The 17,980-nt window shown below is 45.0% G+C and overlaps 1 protein-coding gene across 9 annotated transcripts in view; it reads left to right on the top strand.

Annotated features, from left to right (window-relative positions):
- Positions 1–17,980, top strand: part of robo2 (roundabout, axon guidance receptor, homolog 2 (Drosophila)) — a 240,866-nt gene that overhangs the window by 90,697 nt on the left and 132,189 nt on the right. Inside the window, exon 1 of one of the 9 annotated variants that reach the window (XM_029171174.3) lies at positions 15,592–16,417. The exons of the other annotated variants lie outside the window; for them this stretch is intronic. Within the exon in view, the coding sequence (XP_029027007.1) occupies positions 16,363–16,417 (55 nt within the window). The 5' untranslated portion in view covers positions 15,592–16,362. Of the gene's footprint in view, positions 1–15,591; positions 16,418–17,980 lie in introns of those variants that run through there. 9 annotated transcript variants of the gene reach the window in all.

The following is a 17,980-nucleotide window of genomic DNA, read 5'->3' as shown; positions in this document are numbered from 1 at the left end:
GGGTTCTTGTCTTTATTGTTTTCCCCTGTAGTATTCATTTTTTCTCGGGTGCGGCCACTCCTTTTTTTCATAGGAAATATTTCAGACCTCTGAACACGCTGGAATGCCTTAATGCTGAATACCTTCATATATATGGAAGTATTTGCATGAATGTTTTTAAACAAAGACGCTTCCTCCTGTTCAAAGGCATCTAACGCTCTGGTGTCCTTTTCAAACACTACTCCCAGGATCCAGTAGAGGGCACATCGTGTCAACCGCTTTGTCTTTAGATGCTCCACAGCTCTCCTCCTTCTCTCAGTAAATACGACTGCTTAAAAGCACTGATGAACACATTTTTCGCATGCTGCACCAGTGCATTGGTTGATTTGTCACATCTGTGTTTTTCGGTTTTCAGTAAGAGAACAGGCCATTTGATACCTCCTGGTGTTAGGTGGGAACGTGAAGGGAGGAAAGCAAATGGCTGCCAGCAGGTTGACTTACAGCGTGTTCTCGCTAAGCTTTCCCCGAGACGTCATTTTAATGGTCTGATTGTAAATCATTTGTGGCATACCTGCATTTAAGTTAAAATATGAGAAGCATAGCGACAACCTTGGCCACCTCTCTGTTAAACACACACCCAATTTATGACCACCATCATGGGACTCCAGGGAGAAAAGCTCAATGCTGTGGCTCCGCAGCCGAGAGGAAAGGTTCAGGACAGAATTCCTGGTGACGGGGCCTAAAGGTTCAGCACGTGAAGCTGCATTGGAGTTTTGGGAGGCTGAACTTGCAAAACCTTCAAATGTGTATTTTAAGCATTTTGAAAAGCTGCAGGTCTGCTTTCTTTCAGTATCACTGTGTTACTTTTCATGGAAGAGAGCAGGGCGCTCAGAGTTCATGGCACCCATTAGAGCAGATTCACTGGCCTTTAAAAGGGGCATTTGTGTGAAACGTGGCAGCTTAAAGAAGGATGCTTTAAATACCTTTACACACTATATGCTTCCTATTTAACAGAGACCTTTACAGTAAACTGGGAGCGTCAAAAACACACTGCAATGTTTCTAATTTCTGCTTTTAGAAGACAAATGGCTCAGAGTCGTTCCGGTCCTGTACCATGTTTCCAGTATTCCTCAGTTAATACTGCACGTGCCCACAGCAGCTTAGTCAGATACATACAGTACAAGGTGCAACATGGGCTCATTTATGGGGTGAGGTCGCTATCTTCAATCAACAGCTCAGTTTTTCAGTTTGAGATCACACTTCAACCATTTGATGTTCAGATTTTGTCATGCATGCTCTCAAAACGCTTCCTCCGCATTCGGAATGTCTCTGCCTGCGCTCAGATGCTCTGATTGCACTGCACGTGTTGAAATCAGTATGTTTGTGAAATCCTTCAAATTCAATGAAAAGGAAGTAATACCCTTATTATGTAAAAAATGATATGTATGAGATGGGTGCGAATAAGGATGACTTTCCAATGAAGTGAACTCTGATATGTCACAGAGTTGAACTGTAGCACATGAAACACAACCTTCCTATTAGGAATGAATAGCGACTAGACACAAAGACAACTTGGATGAGATTAAAGTTCAAAACTATATTCATTATAGAGTCTTTATGAAAACATACTGGAGGCTGTAAATATTACCTCTGATTGTGATCCAGTAATTTGTGTCAGTATACAGTAGCTCCACTATGGTATGAGCTCAGCTCCCTAATCTAATGAGACTAATAACTAATATAAACGTCTCAACAGCACTGAGACAAATGTACACACGGTTGATGTTTTTATGTTTATTAGGTCACTGCAGGTTGTACAGCCTGTTGTAATGCTGCTCTGTGTACTGTAACCCAAGCTTTACCTTTCGTCACAATTCCACATGTTGAATAAGGAATGTTGGAGCTTTTATAGTACATCATTCCGAGCAGTGATAAAACTGTTTTACTGGAGGGCTCTGGTTATACTGAAATGATGGGCTTGCTCCATTCGAAGAGAAGTGCAAATTCATCCAAGCCACAAATTCTCTTTTATGCCTTCTCGCTCATTTCTGAGGCGTCACGATCAGTCTCTCAGGGACAGAACCAGCAGAATTTACTGCTGCTCCAACCGGAGACTTTCAGGCCCTAAATGACTTTCTTGCAGCCTTCCCCTCCGTCCACTTATTTGCTTTAATTTTCTCTGCTTTTCACTGATAATATTGCTGTACCGCTGCCATAACTCAGGCGACAATGTGGGTGCTTTCCAATTCTCTGCGACCAACCAAAAGCTTCCTCCACCGCTTTGTTTAATTTTAGGAGGCATTTATTCTCCTTTCCACATCATGGCCCATGATCACTATCACCAAAAATCATGTTTCACATCATACGACTGCACCCACCGCACTCACATTACAGCAGCTGTAATGCCGCTTTTAGTGCTTGATTATATCCTTAGGACAGATCAGACAGTGACCACCTTCATGCTGCAAACTAATCAGCTACAAAAAATTACTTATTGATCCCAGGCCAGACCACGGACGTGGATTTAGTGGCGGGGTCAGTGGAAGGGCCCACAGTGCCTGATTGCCAGACGGAATTCTGAATCATGAAAAACAATTACACACATTGACACAGATATAAATACATGTAAATAACGGTTCATGGAGACGTTCTGTCTTTCGTTTTTGTTTTCTTGTACGTCACATAGGGTCTCAATAGGTATGTGATGTAATGCTGTTGTTTTGTGTGGAATCCTCCCCAGGCTTAACTTATCTTCCCCTAAATTGAAAATAGATTTTTTTACATATATGCTCTTAGTGACATTTAGCTCAGGAAACCAATATGATGGGGCTGGAATTGAAGAATGCTTCCTGTGTGATCCCATTGCGCTCGGTGGGAGTTCAGACGTGCATTGAAGCACTGACGCGTTGATACGGCTTTCTACAACATTTATTTTTATGTTATATGTTATCGATGCTGCACGTTGGTGTGTTACTATATGCAGTTTCAGCTCAGTGATATTTCTCATTTTCAGCGCAGTAAGGCTGCTTTTGTCTACATGTTTTTCCTGTTATTCCCATGGCATGGCAGCTTTCATTCCACACCGCATTGATCGGATCTTTTAGAGATGAATGGATTAATTACAGGCAGTGAGAGGAGACGAAATACAGTCTGGCGTGGGGGCGAATGGAATTGAGGGCTGGGATTGAGAAAGCCATTAAGGCAAATTGAGGGCATTAATGACTGTAGCGCTGCCAGGGGGCCCCAGCGGCCCACCCTTTTCCCTGGCACTATAGCCGTGTAATGGCTTCCTCAGCTGCTCTTCTAGATATTGGTTGAGCAGCGGCTCTGTGGCGGCGTGGCTGACATGATGTCCTTTTCAGCCCCTCTGAGACTTGGTGAGGTCTCGAGCAGCCTCCCATCACGAACCGCAAAAACCACCTGCACCATCACCTGTAGACACGACGGCCCAGCAGCACCGCTCACACTCGCTCACACTCGCTCACACTCGCTCACACTCGCTCACTTATTGGGAACTTTCTGCTGTCCGGCACCTCTGCAGGTCGTCTGTGGAGCCGAGATGTGGACAACGAAGAGAAAAAATGGCAAAGTCCTCGACTCATTAAGCTCATTGCCCGAGGCAACATGCTGACACACATGCAACAGGAAGAAACATGGGCCATGTGTTTATCTAATTAAACAGCATAAAATATGAATGACAATCAATTATTGTTTGCTTAAAGGCTGTGAACACCACCACTGTAACATAGACACATCTTTTTAAAATCATTTTAACAATCTGCAATTTACTCCCACTAAAATAAAGACCAGTTGCATCTCCTTGCTAATGACACCATTAAATGCAATGTGTAGAAGCCCAGCTTCTAACTGTACTGATGGAACAGTCCATGATGCTAATAGTAATAATTCTACTAACCCCAGCCTTTGCGCTCTTTGTTCTTTCTTGTAAATTAGTTTCACCCCTTCTACATGTCCAGGCTGTTTAAATGTAATCTAGCTCAGCACATTACTCCGCTCACATGGCCTCGAGCTGAATGTAGTGACTCATAAAAGCCCAATATTTCAACCATATTGATTCCTCTGGTAAAATTGGTTTGAGCTATGAATGTGCTGCAGCACCGTACACTGAAATGTTTTGTAGCCGTCGGGGAAACGAGCGAGGGTGACCTTGGACGCGTTTTCTGCTTCTACTTTCATACCAGTTTTGCCCCATTCTGCCTGCTCTGTTTTCCTGATGTCCTGGCATGTGCTTCAGCCTGAGTGACCCATGGCAGCGTAGTCACATTCTCTTAACCTGAATTACACTCCTGAAAGAGAAGAAACATTTGAATTTGCTTTTGACTTGGTTTGAGGACGTTGCATTAAGCAGCTCTTGTGTGATCTTGGCATCCAATCATTTATGGGACAGTTTTGCTGCTTCCTTTCATTTTTAGCACTTACAGCAAAGGTTCACTCAAATGGAAAGTGTTGCATGTACATGATCTCTGACCAGGTTTCAATAGCACAGTTTGTCTAACAGCACATGGAGTATCAGGTATGTTTTGCTAAAAGGAAATGTAGTAAACAAAGACCAAGAGATATAAATACACTGTTCTCATTTCTTACCTTCTCGGAAAATTTGTTTACATACTACATATATATATATATATATATATATATATATATATATATATATATATATATATATATATATATATATATATATATATATATATATATAATATATATATATATATATATATATATATATATATATATATATACATATATTCATGTTTGTTGTACTTTGTTGTACATCCATGTATTCACCTGATTTGCTGCTGCCTCTGTTTTCATGAAGAGCCAATCATTCTTTAACAACCATAGCTAGTAGAACCTACAGTACTTGTCCCACACAGAACTGAGGAGCAGAGAGTGTCGTTGGAAGTAGAATGTTTTCCATACAGTAGTTTAGTTTTTAGTCTTACAGTAGTATCCTCATTTAATTAGCCTTGCCTTGCACCACACAGGGCCTGTATGTACACATTCATGTGTGTGAGTGAGTCCATACACATCAGTTATGTCTACTGTCAACCTGTAGAGCAGAAGGTCTGAGTTTTACACCACACTTGATTGTGGTGTTTTTAAGAAGACTATTTTGCTGCATTTGGGTCGGAGTTATAAAGGCAAAAGTCTTAACTGTAATAAAGCAAAGGGCGAGACCTAAACTCAGCAAAGGCTGATGGAAGAAAGCAGGAAATTGTGTTCCAAGGACTTCAGCAGATCCACTGTGGTAAAATTCTGCACCCTCAGAAAAAAAAAAGTTCCACCTGATGGAAATAAATTGGCTGGGGGAGTCTGTGCGGAGCCGGAGTCTCTAAAGACAGACCCAGCTTCTAAATGGCTCAATTTAGCATTTGTGTGAGCCAGGAACCGGAGCAGGTCACTGCCCCACAACCTGCCACAGTAAAAATCAATAGGTAGTTTCAGAACAAGGGGCCTTATTAAAACAGGTCCTTTTTCCAGGAGGTGTTTGGATGGCACTGTTTCACCAGAATCATTAAGCTCAGCTTGAACTTCTCACCACGTTCAAATTGTTACAATTCCTTTTGACCTGCACATCCTCTCTTGTTTTCTCTTATGTCCTCTTTTTGATCCTGAAGATAGTGGGAGTACAATTTCGATCTGCTGTAATACTAGGATACCACACACTGGAAGGCCATGAATTGAAGTGAAGCACACAGCACTTTCTACCGGCCAAACTACAAATACGACAATAAATATCAAGAAAACGATTTCAAAGGAGACGAGGAACACAGGTCGATGTACAGCATTGTTTATGCTGCACAGAATATTTATTTCTGTCCCTTTACAACATTTACTTTTGCCAAGTACTAATGTATCACCTTCATCTCTTTCTTCCTTATCTTTGTCTCTTGTTCTGCTGTTAGTATAACATCATCATCCTTTTCGAGCAAAGATGACCTTTTTGATTTTATGTGTTAGACCTTAATGGCGCACACTAAAGTCTCAAGACCAGCAGCACCAGTGCAGTGTAAAATCCAAATAATGTTGTTGATCCAGGGCAGCGTGCCCACACACTCATTCTGTTTATGTCCTAGAAGGCTGTAGCAATGGCCAGTAACAGTAACAACACCCTGTGGGCTGTCATGAGCCTTCAAGCAGCTAATTTCCTTCCTGATAAGTAGGTCAGTCTCACTGCAAAACTTCATTCACGTAGCAGGGCTCCATTGTGATTTCCCTTATTTGGCTTTGTCTCCAGTCCACATGTGCAATCATTTCCTGTGAGGAAAAACATTATCATTTTGTGTTTAATCACAATCACAGGCTCATGTTTTTCTTTTGCTTTGAGTTAACTTTAACTTAAAGCAAAGGAAGGAGATGCGTGGAAATGATGAATGAATATGGTGTGTTAAACTAAAAACTATGTTCCAGAGGCTTCTCTAAATCCAGATGTTTTACAAACATTTAAGCTTATTCCCAGTCTGCATGCTGTAGACAACGTAATGTGAGCTGTCAGCCAGCTTCAGCTCCGGTGAGGTGTTCAGGGACAGTACAGCGTGCAGGTCATCTTTCTTTCAAGTCCAATAATGTTTTGTTTAGGGATTTAATATGATTTTGCAACTAAACACCCAGTGCATACAAATATCACAATCCGCTTGAATTTATTCTAGGGAAATCAGTCGAACAGCTCAGAAGTGGCCATGGTGCAGTTGAAGTTTGGTGTCAGTAGTGGAGGGAAGGAAAGTGGAGGGAGTGACTCAGAAGCAGATTCGTGCTGAGTTGGGTTTATGTTGTAACAACAGAGGAACTGAAGGAATTGGCATTTTATTTTATTAGTCCAGATGTAGCTCTGTGTTAATACCAGATGTCCGTTTTCCACCCGTGCTCTAATGCTAGTTTTATGGAATGCGAGTAGTTCCGTGGAGACCCACTCACTAATTCTTTAATGAATAACAAAAAGAGGATCATTTGTATGTACAGCTCTGACTTTATCGATTACCTTCTTTGAAACAAAGTTGTCAGGATGTTTTTATCGCAGTCCAAAACGAGCCTGTGAACATTACTAGGAAAAAGTGACTTCACTCACTGTAGGAAATAGAACAAATGGATGAGGCAGACTTCTTAGTGTGGCTGTGATGAAAAGAGAGTTAGCGTCAACTGTCTGTTGTAACAGCTTACATCTAAAAAGAGTTGTTGTTCTTTGAGGGAGCGGCAGCGTGATCCAGAGCGGCTTAAACAGTAGAACCCAGATTAGACAACAGAGGTGGCAACAATCTGCAATTTAGTGCTGCATTAAAACATTTAAAAACATAAAAAATGACGGGACGCGCAGAAGTGCTCTGTGATGATTGCTCAGCACGTTGATGTTTCCCAGCTTCACTTAATGTACAAGCACGCGGCGTCTGTGAGACGTAACATCTGTGATGGATGCTACGCTAAAGCTTCCCATTGTGTGGCCTCATTCTATCACCTTTTTTACCGTGCAAATAAATTGGAGAAGAATCCAGCTTTGCTTCCCTCCTGTTCCGTCCTGTAAATGAGCAGTCCAAGCCTTGCTTCCTTTTCCAATTAGGCTTCCTGTTCTCCGCATTACGTGTACAAGTTCTGCAGCAGGAGTCAGCACAGATTAAACTGCATGAAACTCATTTAGAGCTGTTTACAAACAGGGACATTATGATGAAGGCGCCACGTACCCGTAAAGGAGCAGTGCGGGGTTTCTTGTGGATGACGACATCGCCGCTTGAACAGCTGTTGTGTGTTTGTAGCTCTTTGCACTGTTTGGCCTAATAGTATTTGTGGCCTGTTACGGAGTCTCGCTCCTTCAGCGCACGGGCTGCGGCTGTAATGACTCTGCTGGGACAGTGGCAAAGTGCTTCTTCAGCACTCATTAATGGAGAAAACTGAACAGGTTTCCCACCCCACAGACCGTCTAATGAAGGCTTCCCTCTCTGCTCCCCACTTCCACTGTCACCCTGCAGCGTGTTGTTCAGCCACAGCCGGGGTCAGGGCTGCCGCGCTGTAATTGTATCACTCTGACCCTCTTTTGGTTTTTATTTTGTCACAGAGACCTGCTCTTTATAGGGAGCGCGCCGTCCCTCAGGTTGTAAAAGCCATAGTGCCCCTCCTCCCACACCTACAGACAGGGGTGCCGCCGGGCTGCCAGGGATCAATATGCCACTGTCATTAACTGGATTTGTTGCTGTGCTTGCTTATGAGGCAGCAATTAGAGTGTGAAGTGGCAAGGCCAGGGTACGAGGCCCGGCCCGGCCCGGCCCGGCCCGGCCCGGCCCCGGGGGACAGACCTGTCAGGGGCACAAGCCCAGTTTCATTATGGCCTGAAGAGACCATGACCATCTTTACTGTTTGTGTAACTCGTTCAACGGAGGGGGGCTCGTATTATCTGCGCGAGGCAGTTGGCAAACACAGTAAGAGGTCACAGGTTGGAAGTAGCTGTGGAAACTTGCCCACTGTGAAATCCACTTAGATTCCGTGGAATCCACTTACATGCCTCCGTTGTTTTATTACCAGATCAGTGGCTTGAGAGAATGATACAGCTCCGCCGCAGTTTCATGTTGTGTAGCGCCTCGACTGTCCTTCACCAAACACTGTGTCTCTCTATGAGGCGCTTCAGCATATTCCACCATACCGCATGATGGTTTTGACAGTCTTCACTGCACCTGCTGCTTCCACCCGTTCATTGTGTTTGTGTCTGAAGCAAATTACAGGCCAGCATGGTCTTTTTTCACCATCGTCTGTGTCAGACCATCACTCGGCTCAGATTGGTGACATTACAGCGTTTATGGCAGTTGGGGCCCCGGGGGCCCGGTGTCTGGATCTTTTTCTCCCCCAAAAAGGGTCATAGTGTCCCTGGTCAAGCATGGGGAAGGGGGGTCCTAATGTCTCATCTGGGACGGACTCTGACCTAGGGCTCTAAATCACTTTCCATTTTGGGGGACAATTAAGTTTGAACCTCTGATGTGTACAACCATCAATTGATTCTGTCGTGGTGCTCAACATGCAGGGGCGGGGCTGTGTTTATGTGGAATACCCCTCGGTTTTAGAGTCCATGTGCTTTATTCAGTTCACTGGTCAAGAGCAATCCAAAAGGTGTCGATACAAGGGACTCGAACGTAAACAACGGCCTGAGAGACCGATATGTAGCTCAAAGCTGCTTTGGCTGTTTGTAGAGAAAACTGTGTTCACGAGCGGGACATAAAGGCAGTCAGCTTTTGTCAACCACCACGAATGTGCTGAAGAAGAAGAAGAAGAAGGCAATAAAGAACAACAGATGTTCAAACTGTCCCAGGCCACGGGGTTATGAAATGTGAATATTGAGATTAATGTCCCCCCTTTGTCTCCTGACCGGAGGTGAGGAGCAAAGGAGACACTTTAAAGGACTTGAGGGAGTGACACCGTTGTTTGAGTCATGATTACAGTTTACGGTTTATAGCAGCGATAGGGAGATGCAAAGACAACAGGGATGTGCTGAGACACGCAGCTTTAACTCTGGGCTCGGTTCCAAACCGTGACAGCACATTGGGAGTTTAATGGTGTACATGTTGGGCTGTAACATGGACCGGCCTAAAGAAACTGTTTTACTCTTCATTACACATTTCAATAGGTATTAGATGCTTATGGTCTGTATAATGTTAATGGTTTAAGTCACACGTACTGTCTGGTAATAAAAATACATCTGAGTTTTACCAGAAAAAAGAAAAACAGCAGGTTTGATTCAACTCTTCACTTCCACTGGGCAAACACAACTAACAGGAGCACAAACTATTTACAACAGCTAATAACGGGACGTGTCCGTCACACTGCAGATGACCAAAGCTCCAAAACAGAATAATAATCCATGTGTCAGTAGAAGCAGTTTCCAGGAGGACGTAATGAGTTTGCCCCAAAGTATGTGTGAGTGTAAGTGGAACAGAACTGGCGAAGTGATACCAATTACAACCCAGCAGTCACAGTAAGTGAGCAGGAAACCTCTCACAGGCCATCTTACTCTTCTGTTAAATAAACACGTTTATTCAGGGAAACTTCCAAGATACATTCTGAAAAGTGTTGAGTGCAAACGTTGTATTTCACATTGAGTGAACAGGTTAAGAATGGTGTTTACACCATTACGCAGCTCAGGCTTTAAATGTTGGGCTCTTCCTGTCTCGGAAAGTTTATTCGCCCCAGCGGGACTTGATTGACTGAGCTCGTGCCACTTTGGGCGGTGGAAATGACAAGGAATAAATGATATTGCCTGTTTTATTCATGTGGCTTTTGTGGGTGTTTACAAGGCCAACTGCGGCTTTTAGAGATGCGCCTGCAGGGGTGGAGGAAAAAAAGTCCCATCTCAACAGCTGTAGAAAACACTGACACGGGGGGATTTCCACATGCCAAACATGAAACCAGCCTAATCGGGTTTTATAGTTTTACAGACGAGATGAAGCAGGTTCTGCTCAGAACTTTGCCAAAGATGTCCGTCGCCGCAGGTCTAGAGAGGAGGAGGAGGAGGAGGAGGACTGCAGCGAGGAAGGCCAGCGTCCCAACCGATAACGAGGCTGGAGAGATACTCGAGCTGCTCTTGTCCTCCCTCCTTCTCACTCCCGCCCTTCGGGCTCGTCAGGACTCAAGTATTCACTTCTCAGTCATTAGCTGCTGCGAGCCATCACTCACTGGACCCGACTGTTTACGCTCTCTGGCCTTGTCAGTGACTCGCACCCTGTTATCAAGGTCTGCTGTAGGTGGGAGCCGCCAGTTGTGATGAGTTTTCACAGAGGCTGATTAAGCAGCTATAGGCGGGAAAGTAGGCCAGCTAATTAGCCGTAGCTCCCAGGACCCTCGGAGTGGGCTGTTTTTCACCTAGACGGGGAAAATCCGTAAATGACAGGAATGTAGATGAAGACGAGGACGGGAATATCTAATGGGAGAGGGAGGGAGGAAGAGACTGACAGGAAATAGTGAAAATGGAGCAAGGAGCCGGTTCATCTGGTGAGGTTTACCTTGGATTTCCTGCAGCTGAACCTGTTCAGTGTCACGTAATTCTCTGGAGTTTTCTCTGACTTGTGTGAGTTTTTTACTGGTGATAAGTTAATACATAAAATCCTAAATACCGTTGTGTTTCTCGCTGGGTTGAAGTTTACGCGGTGCAGCTGGTGATGTGATTGCTCTGCACTAGTCAGAGTCGGGTTCAGCCTCCATCCATGGAGTCGTTCACTTACTACTGTCTGTCCAGTCTCATACAAAGCCTTGATCAAACTGCTAATGCTGTGATTTAAATGTTTGATAAAAATATCTGAGGATGTTCATTTTGTACTTATGCATTCATTTGATAGAGAATTACTGAAAACTCAGCTTTGAGTAAAGGTTTCCCTCTTGACATCGCAAACCGTTCCTCCAGTTTGAGCCGAATCTCAGACTGATGAATATAGAAATGATTTCCTCTTCACAGGACGTGAGCAGATGAGACGAAGCTGAGCCCAATGTGAAAAGTAGGTTCCTATACAGTAAGGCCCAGTTGTGCACCACCTGATAGCGTGGCCCTATCTCACTTCCTGCGCCTTCCAGTGAATGCAGCGGAAGACGGGCGATGCATTACATGCAGAGTGTACATCCTGCTGATAGGAGCCTCTCTCCACACCGAGCTCGGGTGTCGTGCCCTCCGTTGCTCCTCCATCTGTCCCGTCTCCTCGTTTTGCAGCTCCGAGGGAGCATGAGAACAGATTTACCATGTGTTTCACTGACTTCCACTAAATGTTTTATTGCCAGTAATCGACTTTTTTATGTCCCTAAAAACCTCAGTTCTTATAAAATGCCTCCGTCTTCCTCGTATCATCATAAACCCTCAAGCCTAAATAGCAAAAACAGTCCAAGCTGCTAAGGCTCAGCCAACTTCCCATTCAACCTGACTCCTTCTTCACTGCAGACTTTACTTGAGTCTTATTCAGTGGCCATAAAATCATTTCACCACTAGCGTACAGTAGTCTGCTCTGCTGAGTGGAGTGATTTGCATGGTTGGACAATGCATCACAGTGAGAGGTTTGTCCCTTTTTCAGCATAATGTAACACTGGCTTGTGTGTATTACGCAGTCGAAAGAGAGGAGGGACGGATCCATCTAATAGAGCTCCAGACAGAATCTGCAAAAAGCGCTAAATGGGAAAGTCATATTTCAAAGATGTTAAGGCACATGTAGGGATTTGTTTGTGAGTTATGAGTGTGCTGCCTGCTGCTGTGTGTGTGTGTGTGTGTGTGTGTGTGCGTGTGTGTGTCTGCATCTGTATTATATTGAAATGCTTGTCAGTGTGTGTGCGCCTATGTGGGTGTTATAGCCATGAATAGTGCAGCGCAGAGCACAGCTTAATATCTGTGTTTGACATAGAGGCCCATTAATAAGGGTCTGATCTGAGCCCAGTGACAGGACTGCTGACAGAGGAGGATCATGGGGAAGAATCATGCGCAGCTGAGGGAGCCTGGGCTGCAGGTAGACCCGCTCCGCCGTCCCCAGGTGTCATTACGGATGCTGGGGAGGGAGCTGAAGAGGAAGGGCTGCTGCTGACATCTACATTAATCACACTCCACACATCATCCCCCCAACTCCAGCCCCTAATCATCCCCACGCAGAGACCCAGGCCCAGTAAGGGGATACTCAGCCATGAAAGATATCCAGCTAAGAGCTCCCCAAATACCACTCTGATCTGATCATGAATGATGCTGCTACCTGAACCCCTGACCCAGCACACAATTAAAAACACTTTCCTCCTTCTTCCCTGGACACATAGGAGAAGCAGCTTTGCTGAAACCACACATTTTATCACTGTCTGCGTGTGATTCATAGTTTGAATTGCACCTTAGTTACATGCAATTAAAATGCAGAAAATGCCTCTGCTGGAATTTGCAGTCTGCGAACCCCCTGAGCGTTCACTGCTGTTGTACACACTCCTGATTGTCTCGTAGATATCACACTCTCCACTTCGGGACCTCCTATTGATCCTCAGCTGTGCTTTTATCTACAAAAAGCAACAGCTCTGCTCCACTGTATACTGAGCCACAAAAAGGAAGATTGTTTTTCATTAGCTGGGAAAATTAGAGGGTGCAGCAGCTACACTTGCAGTTAGTAAATCCAAAAGTTTATGTTTTATTTAGGTAAAAGCTTATGCGCGGTTTGAGGTTCACACTAGCTTCAGTTGAAAGGCGGTGTACTTAGGAAACGTCTTGTCACTTGAAAAGTGGACGGCGACGGATGTGGGTCAGGCCAAACAGCCGTCCTAATTAATGACTCCAGCCAGGATTCATCAATGAGCAGATGTCCTGGGGACAATAATTGAAAGTTGTCTGATTGATTATTAGTTTCAATCCAATTAAAAACATAAAAATGTGACAGTAATGGTGAGGGAATTTGATTAGTTTAACTAATGAATGATCCATCTCAGCATCTGGTGGTGAACTCAAATCGTCCTTGCAGTGGTGGATAGAGCTGCAAACAGTACTCTGTGTCCCGTGTAACTGTCCCTCACCGGCACTGGGCTTCGTTGCAACCGTCCACTTGTGCCTTGCTTTGCTGAGCGTCACTGATCTATGATCTACGTGTCTGTGGTCACACCTCATCTGCATTCTGTCTGACCTGATCAACACAGACAACCCTGTTTATCAGCACTGTTGTGAATATCACCCTAATAGAAGATTAGTGACATTATTCCAACAGTGAAATGATGCATATGCTCAGATTAGAGTGTTGTCATTAGGTATCAGTCTGTGGCTTCCCGCATCATCTCTCTTTTTTTATGTGAACGTGGCTTGTCCTGAGTAAACACAGCTTTCGGGTTCATTAAAATAAATCCACTTTCAGCTGATATTTAGAAACCTGGGGAATAACACTGCCTGTGCCACAGATACAGTGATTGAAAGTGAGGAATAAAAGGCCAGGCTTGAGGGAGAATTACACTCTACTTACTTTTTCCATCAATGATGCCACACATTCCATTGTTTATGTTCAAAGTGAGCTTTTCTTCTTAGTAAATGACCTTTCTCCAATTCCCCTATTTTCTCTCTTTTATTTGCCTCGAACCTTCAGCAACACTGATGGCACAATAAATTCCTGTTTGGCTCTTTGTGTGTTTGTGAGTGTGTGTGGTTGGGTGCACGCAGCTACTGGAATCTAGGACACTATGGAGGCACGGAGAAGACGGCATTTGCATGCAGCTCGCAAGCATATTAAAATATGAAGACAAATCACTGTGTCTGGCCAGATGACAGTGCTGCCTGCAATGAGAGCAGGCGAGCGAACTTGTAACATGCCGCACTTCCCTGTAAGGCTTTCGCAGGGCGAGCTCCAGCATGCAGCCTGACAAACAAATAGAAGAAAGAACAGTGCACACTATTATTAAAGGCAATAGCGGCAGTTGCCTTTGCCAGAACCGTCCTGTCACGGTGTTTGCCTTTGTATTTTTATTGCGAGAATATACTTTTCACAGACGCCTTCAGGCCACATACTGACAATTCCAGGGCTTTGTTTTATGGCTGACTTTGATGTAAATCATACAAAAGGAAATTCAGGCCTTTTAGGTTTTCCTCCTCTTAGTCTCAGGTTAATTAAAAATTAAAAGAGGGGTTTGAGGCAGTTGATGGATTCCACTTTACACCTGCTTATGTGGTCATATATGCTTGCTAATTTAGTAGTGTACACAGCTACGGGATCTGCATTGTAAGTCATGAGGATTACTATAAGCTCCCTTATGTGATAAATCACTTCATGCTACGTCACCACACGTTGAAGCAGCTCTTGGAGCCATCACATCTGCTTATATCTGCTGCACAATATAGCACCGAACCTGTTATGACAACCCCTTGCTTACAGTTACATCACTGTTGGGGATTACTTCACAGCTTTAACCACTTGTTAAAACGGAATTTCAAATGCTTGTGACACGAGCGCTGTCACCGCTGGTGCCATTAGGGGGCGCTCGCAGCTCATGCCTCATCCCGTAACGCGACGTGAATCAGGTTGCCGGGCAGCAGCGCGGACCACATACGAGTCCTCTGATCACAGATTTCTTAGGGATTGGGTCCCGGCTTCTGTGTCCAGTCGCTTCGGCCGAATTATATAAAGACTGGGCTGCGGAGGTTTTGTTCTTCATCTGGACGGCTTCTGTTTCCACACAGTGTGACTGGAAGAAGATGGAGCCTAAGCAGAGGCCACTGGTCTCCTCATGTTGTCAATCAGTCATTGATTTCTGACAAACACCATATTTACAGGCCAGACTCACAATCTCAGCATATTAACATGTGCAAATAATTAAACGTCCTATTTCTCTGTCTGTATAATGATCCTAAACTTCTGTGTCCACTGCACAGACAGATTTCAGGTTTTTTATTAGTAATATCGCTCTATTATTCTCAAATGAAATTCTAAATGAAAATAAGTCTTAGTTTATGACACACTGCACCTTGTTTTTCCTATAATGCTCCTGCTGTTCAGTATAATAATATATTGGACACTTGTGGTATTTGCACATTTATTCCCTAATAATCCCTCTTCAGATCAGTGGTCACCCTAAACAATCACTTTACGGTCAACCAATTAATAAGCAGGACTAAAGCCAAAGCAATGGAGGCGAGGCTTGGTGGGGGTTCACCCTGCTCTCCTTCACGTCCTCATCGCGTCAGTCCCATTCTGCTGCACCCCCGCTCGCTGCGGTCTCCCCGCACTGCTGCGCGTCGCGTCGCGTCCACGCGTGTGAAGCTTCGGCGTGGTGGCTGCGGGCTGAGCCAGAGAGCGTGCGCTCCTAGCGGCAGCGCCGTTCAAAGCCACAGGCGGAGACGGAGAGGAGAGGAGAGGAGAGGAGGATGTTGAGCGGACTTGTAGTGTGACTGTACGTTCACGGCGTTTTATCCCACGCTGAGCACATGGGTCTTCTGGGAGCCGGTTCCCGTTGTAATAAAACAACTTTCTGGGAATCAGCGAGAGTGAGAGACTGGTTCTCAGTCAGAGTATCGGCCGAGACATGTGTTGAACTGTGGAGACGTCGCTGAAGATTTGAAAGGTGCCAGAGACGCGTCTCGAGGAGCCGAGGACCTGCAGCGAAGTGCGTCCGTCCGTCCGTCCGTCCGTCCGTCGTTTTCCGCCCAGCGCCGCTGGAGACGCAGCGCGGGCGGTGGATGAACTTAGGGGGAAGCGCCAGAGTTGGGTGTGAAGGTTCGGTGGACATGAGCAGCCCGAGCAGCTCCGGGCGACGCGCTGGTGGATGGGTCCTGTGTGATGTCGGTCAGTGAGTAGGAGCTGGACACAACTTCCACACGCGCGGATCGGACTCGGCTGCTGTTCGGACGGAGCGCGTTTCTGCTGTAGATCCCAGGATTGCGCGCCCGCCGTGGATCTCTAATATGCTAGCATGGCTCCGCTAGCGTGGATCATTGTTGCTGGATTACTGTGTTTCCAAGTTGATGGTAAGTCATTTCGGCTGCTGTTGAACTTGTCACATGTTAGAAACGCGGCTTTTTTCAGCTCACGCGTCCAGTGTTGGTCTGAAACTCACATTTATACACGTTCCCAAACTACGTCCTGCACTAAAACAGCATTCAGTGAAGACTGGCTGTGAGGTTCCACCACTCTGCTGGCGACGACAGCCTTTCACAGTTGACATTTAGAATAATTTTCTTATCTTCTCAGCAGTCGTTTTCTGTTGCCCGTTTTTTTTTCATTCACCAAACTCAAAGATTCTGAATACTTCCCTTTAGCTAATTAACACCTTTCAGGTGGTTAAAATTAGGGCAGAGATGAGTTGATTTTTGTTTATCCGCCCATGCAACAGATTGAGCAGTTGGTGTCTTCTCATCACATGACATATGAATATGGAAGAAAAGAGCCGGTGGGGGATCGTTATTATAATCCCATCTATAATGTGTTTACAGCAAAGCTCTATGAATATGCAGGGTTCTACAGGTTCTGTAGTGGTCAGCAGGGATTTTAAATAATGCCAGGTTCTGAATGGCACCAGGCTGCTCAGGCTCGTGGGCGGGAGCTTCACACGTCTTTGTCAGCGTTCGATGCCACAGCACTTTGTCACACTACAACTTTTACACAGTCCAGCTGTGGCCCTTTTGCGTTACAACTGATTATTGTGTCATCCATCTCCAGCTCAGCTCAGTCCAAGGCCCCGGTTTGTTATTTCCATTTGTTTGGTAAAACTTTAATGAGAATGATCTCCACGATTACTAATGAGATTTATGCTCTTTAATTCCTGCAGCCAGAAGCTTCAGAGCATTCCTAGCAACGTGCCCACTGGGCTCTCAGTCAGCATTTTATTCTGATTTTACGATGCTTCTTGAATTTACTGGCCAACAAGGGGGAATTAAAACAGCCTCAACTAGACTTAATATGACTCCCATCAGTCAGTGAAATACAGTAGGAGGTGACAGAAACCGTGACTGGATCCAACCTGTTTGTAGTGGAGCGATGGAAAAGGGGAAATAAAGAAAGGCACAGACCGGAAATCTGATTCAGGTTTTATGTTTTTTGTGTTATTTTAGGAATTGGACATTGAAACTCAACCAGTTACATGTTTGGGACATAATATCAGCCCAATCCTGTGAGTGATGAGTCACACACAGGTTTGCTTTGTATTGCGTGTGCAGGGTAGAAGTATGTAAAGCCAGGGTTTTGTTGTCTCTGAATACAGGTGCCTGTGAAGCTCATGTTTTTGCTTTCACCTGTCAACTGCTGCTTTGTTCTGCACTGCTGTGAATGTGGGCTCTGATGCTTATTTGCTTCCGTCACTGCTGTAGTTCGCAAATCAGCTCCCTTTTTTCCTTCTTTTACTGGGATTGTCTTGAGCCAAGCCCACCGGTTGCTAAGCAGTGGCTAATGGCATTGCTAGCTCCTCTCCCTCAGCCATGCATCTTTCCAGTCATTGCGCCCTTCCTTCCCCGGTCCCTTAGTCTCCCCCTGCACCAAACCCGCTCACACCCGTCACCCTGCCTCCTTTCAGGGGTAATCTGAGGGTCCTTGGA

The sequence above is a fragment of the Betta splendens genome, chromosome 13 (assembly GCF_900634795.4).
Source record: "Betta splendens chromosome 13, fBetSpl5.4, whole genome shotgun sequence".
NCBI lineage: Eukaryota > Metazoa > Chordata > Actinopteri > Anabantiformes > Osphronemidae > Betta > Betta splendens.
This window is presented reverse-complemented; position numbering and strand designations above follow the sequence as displayed.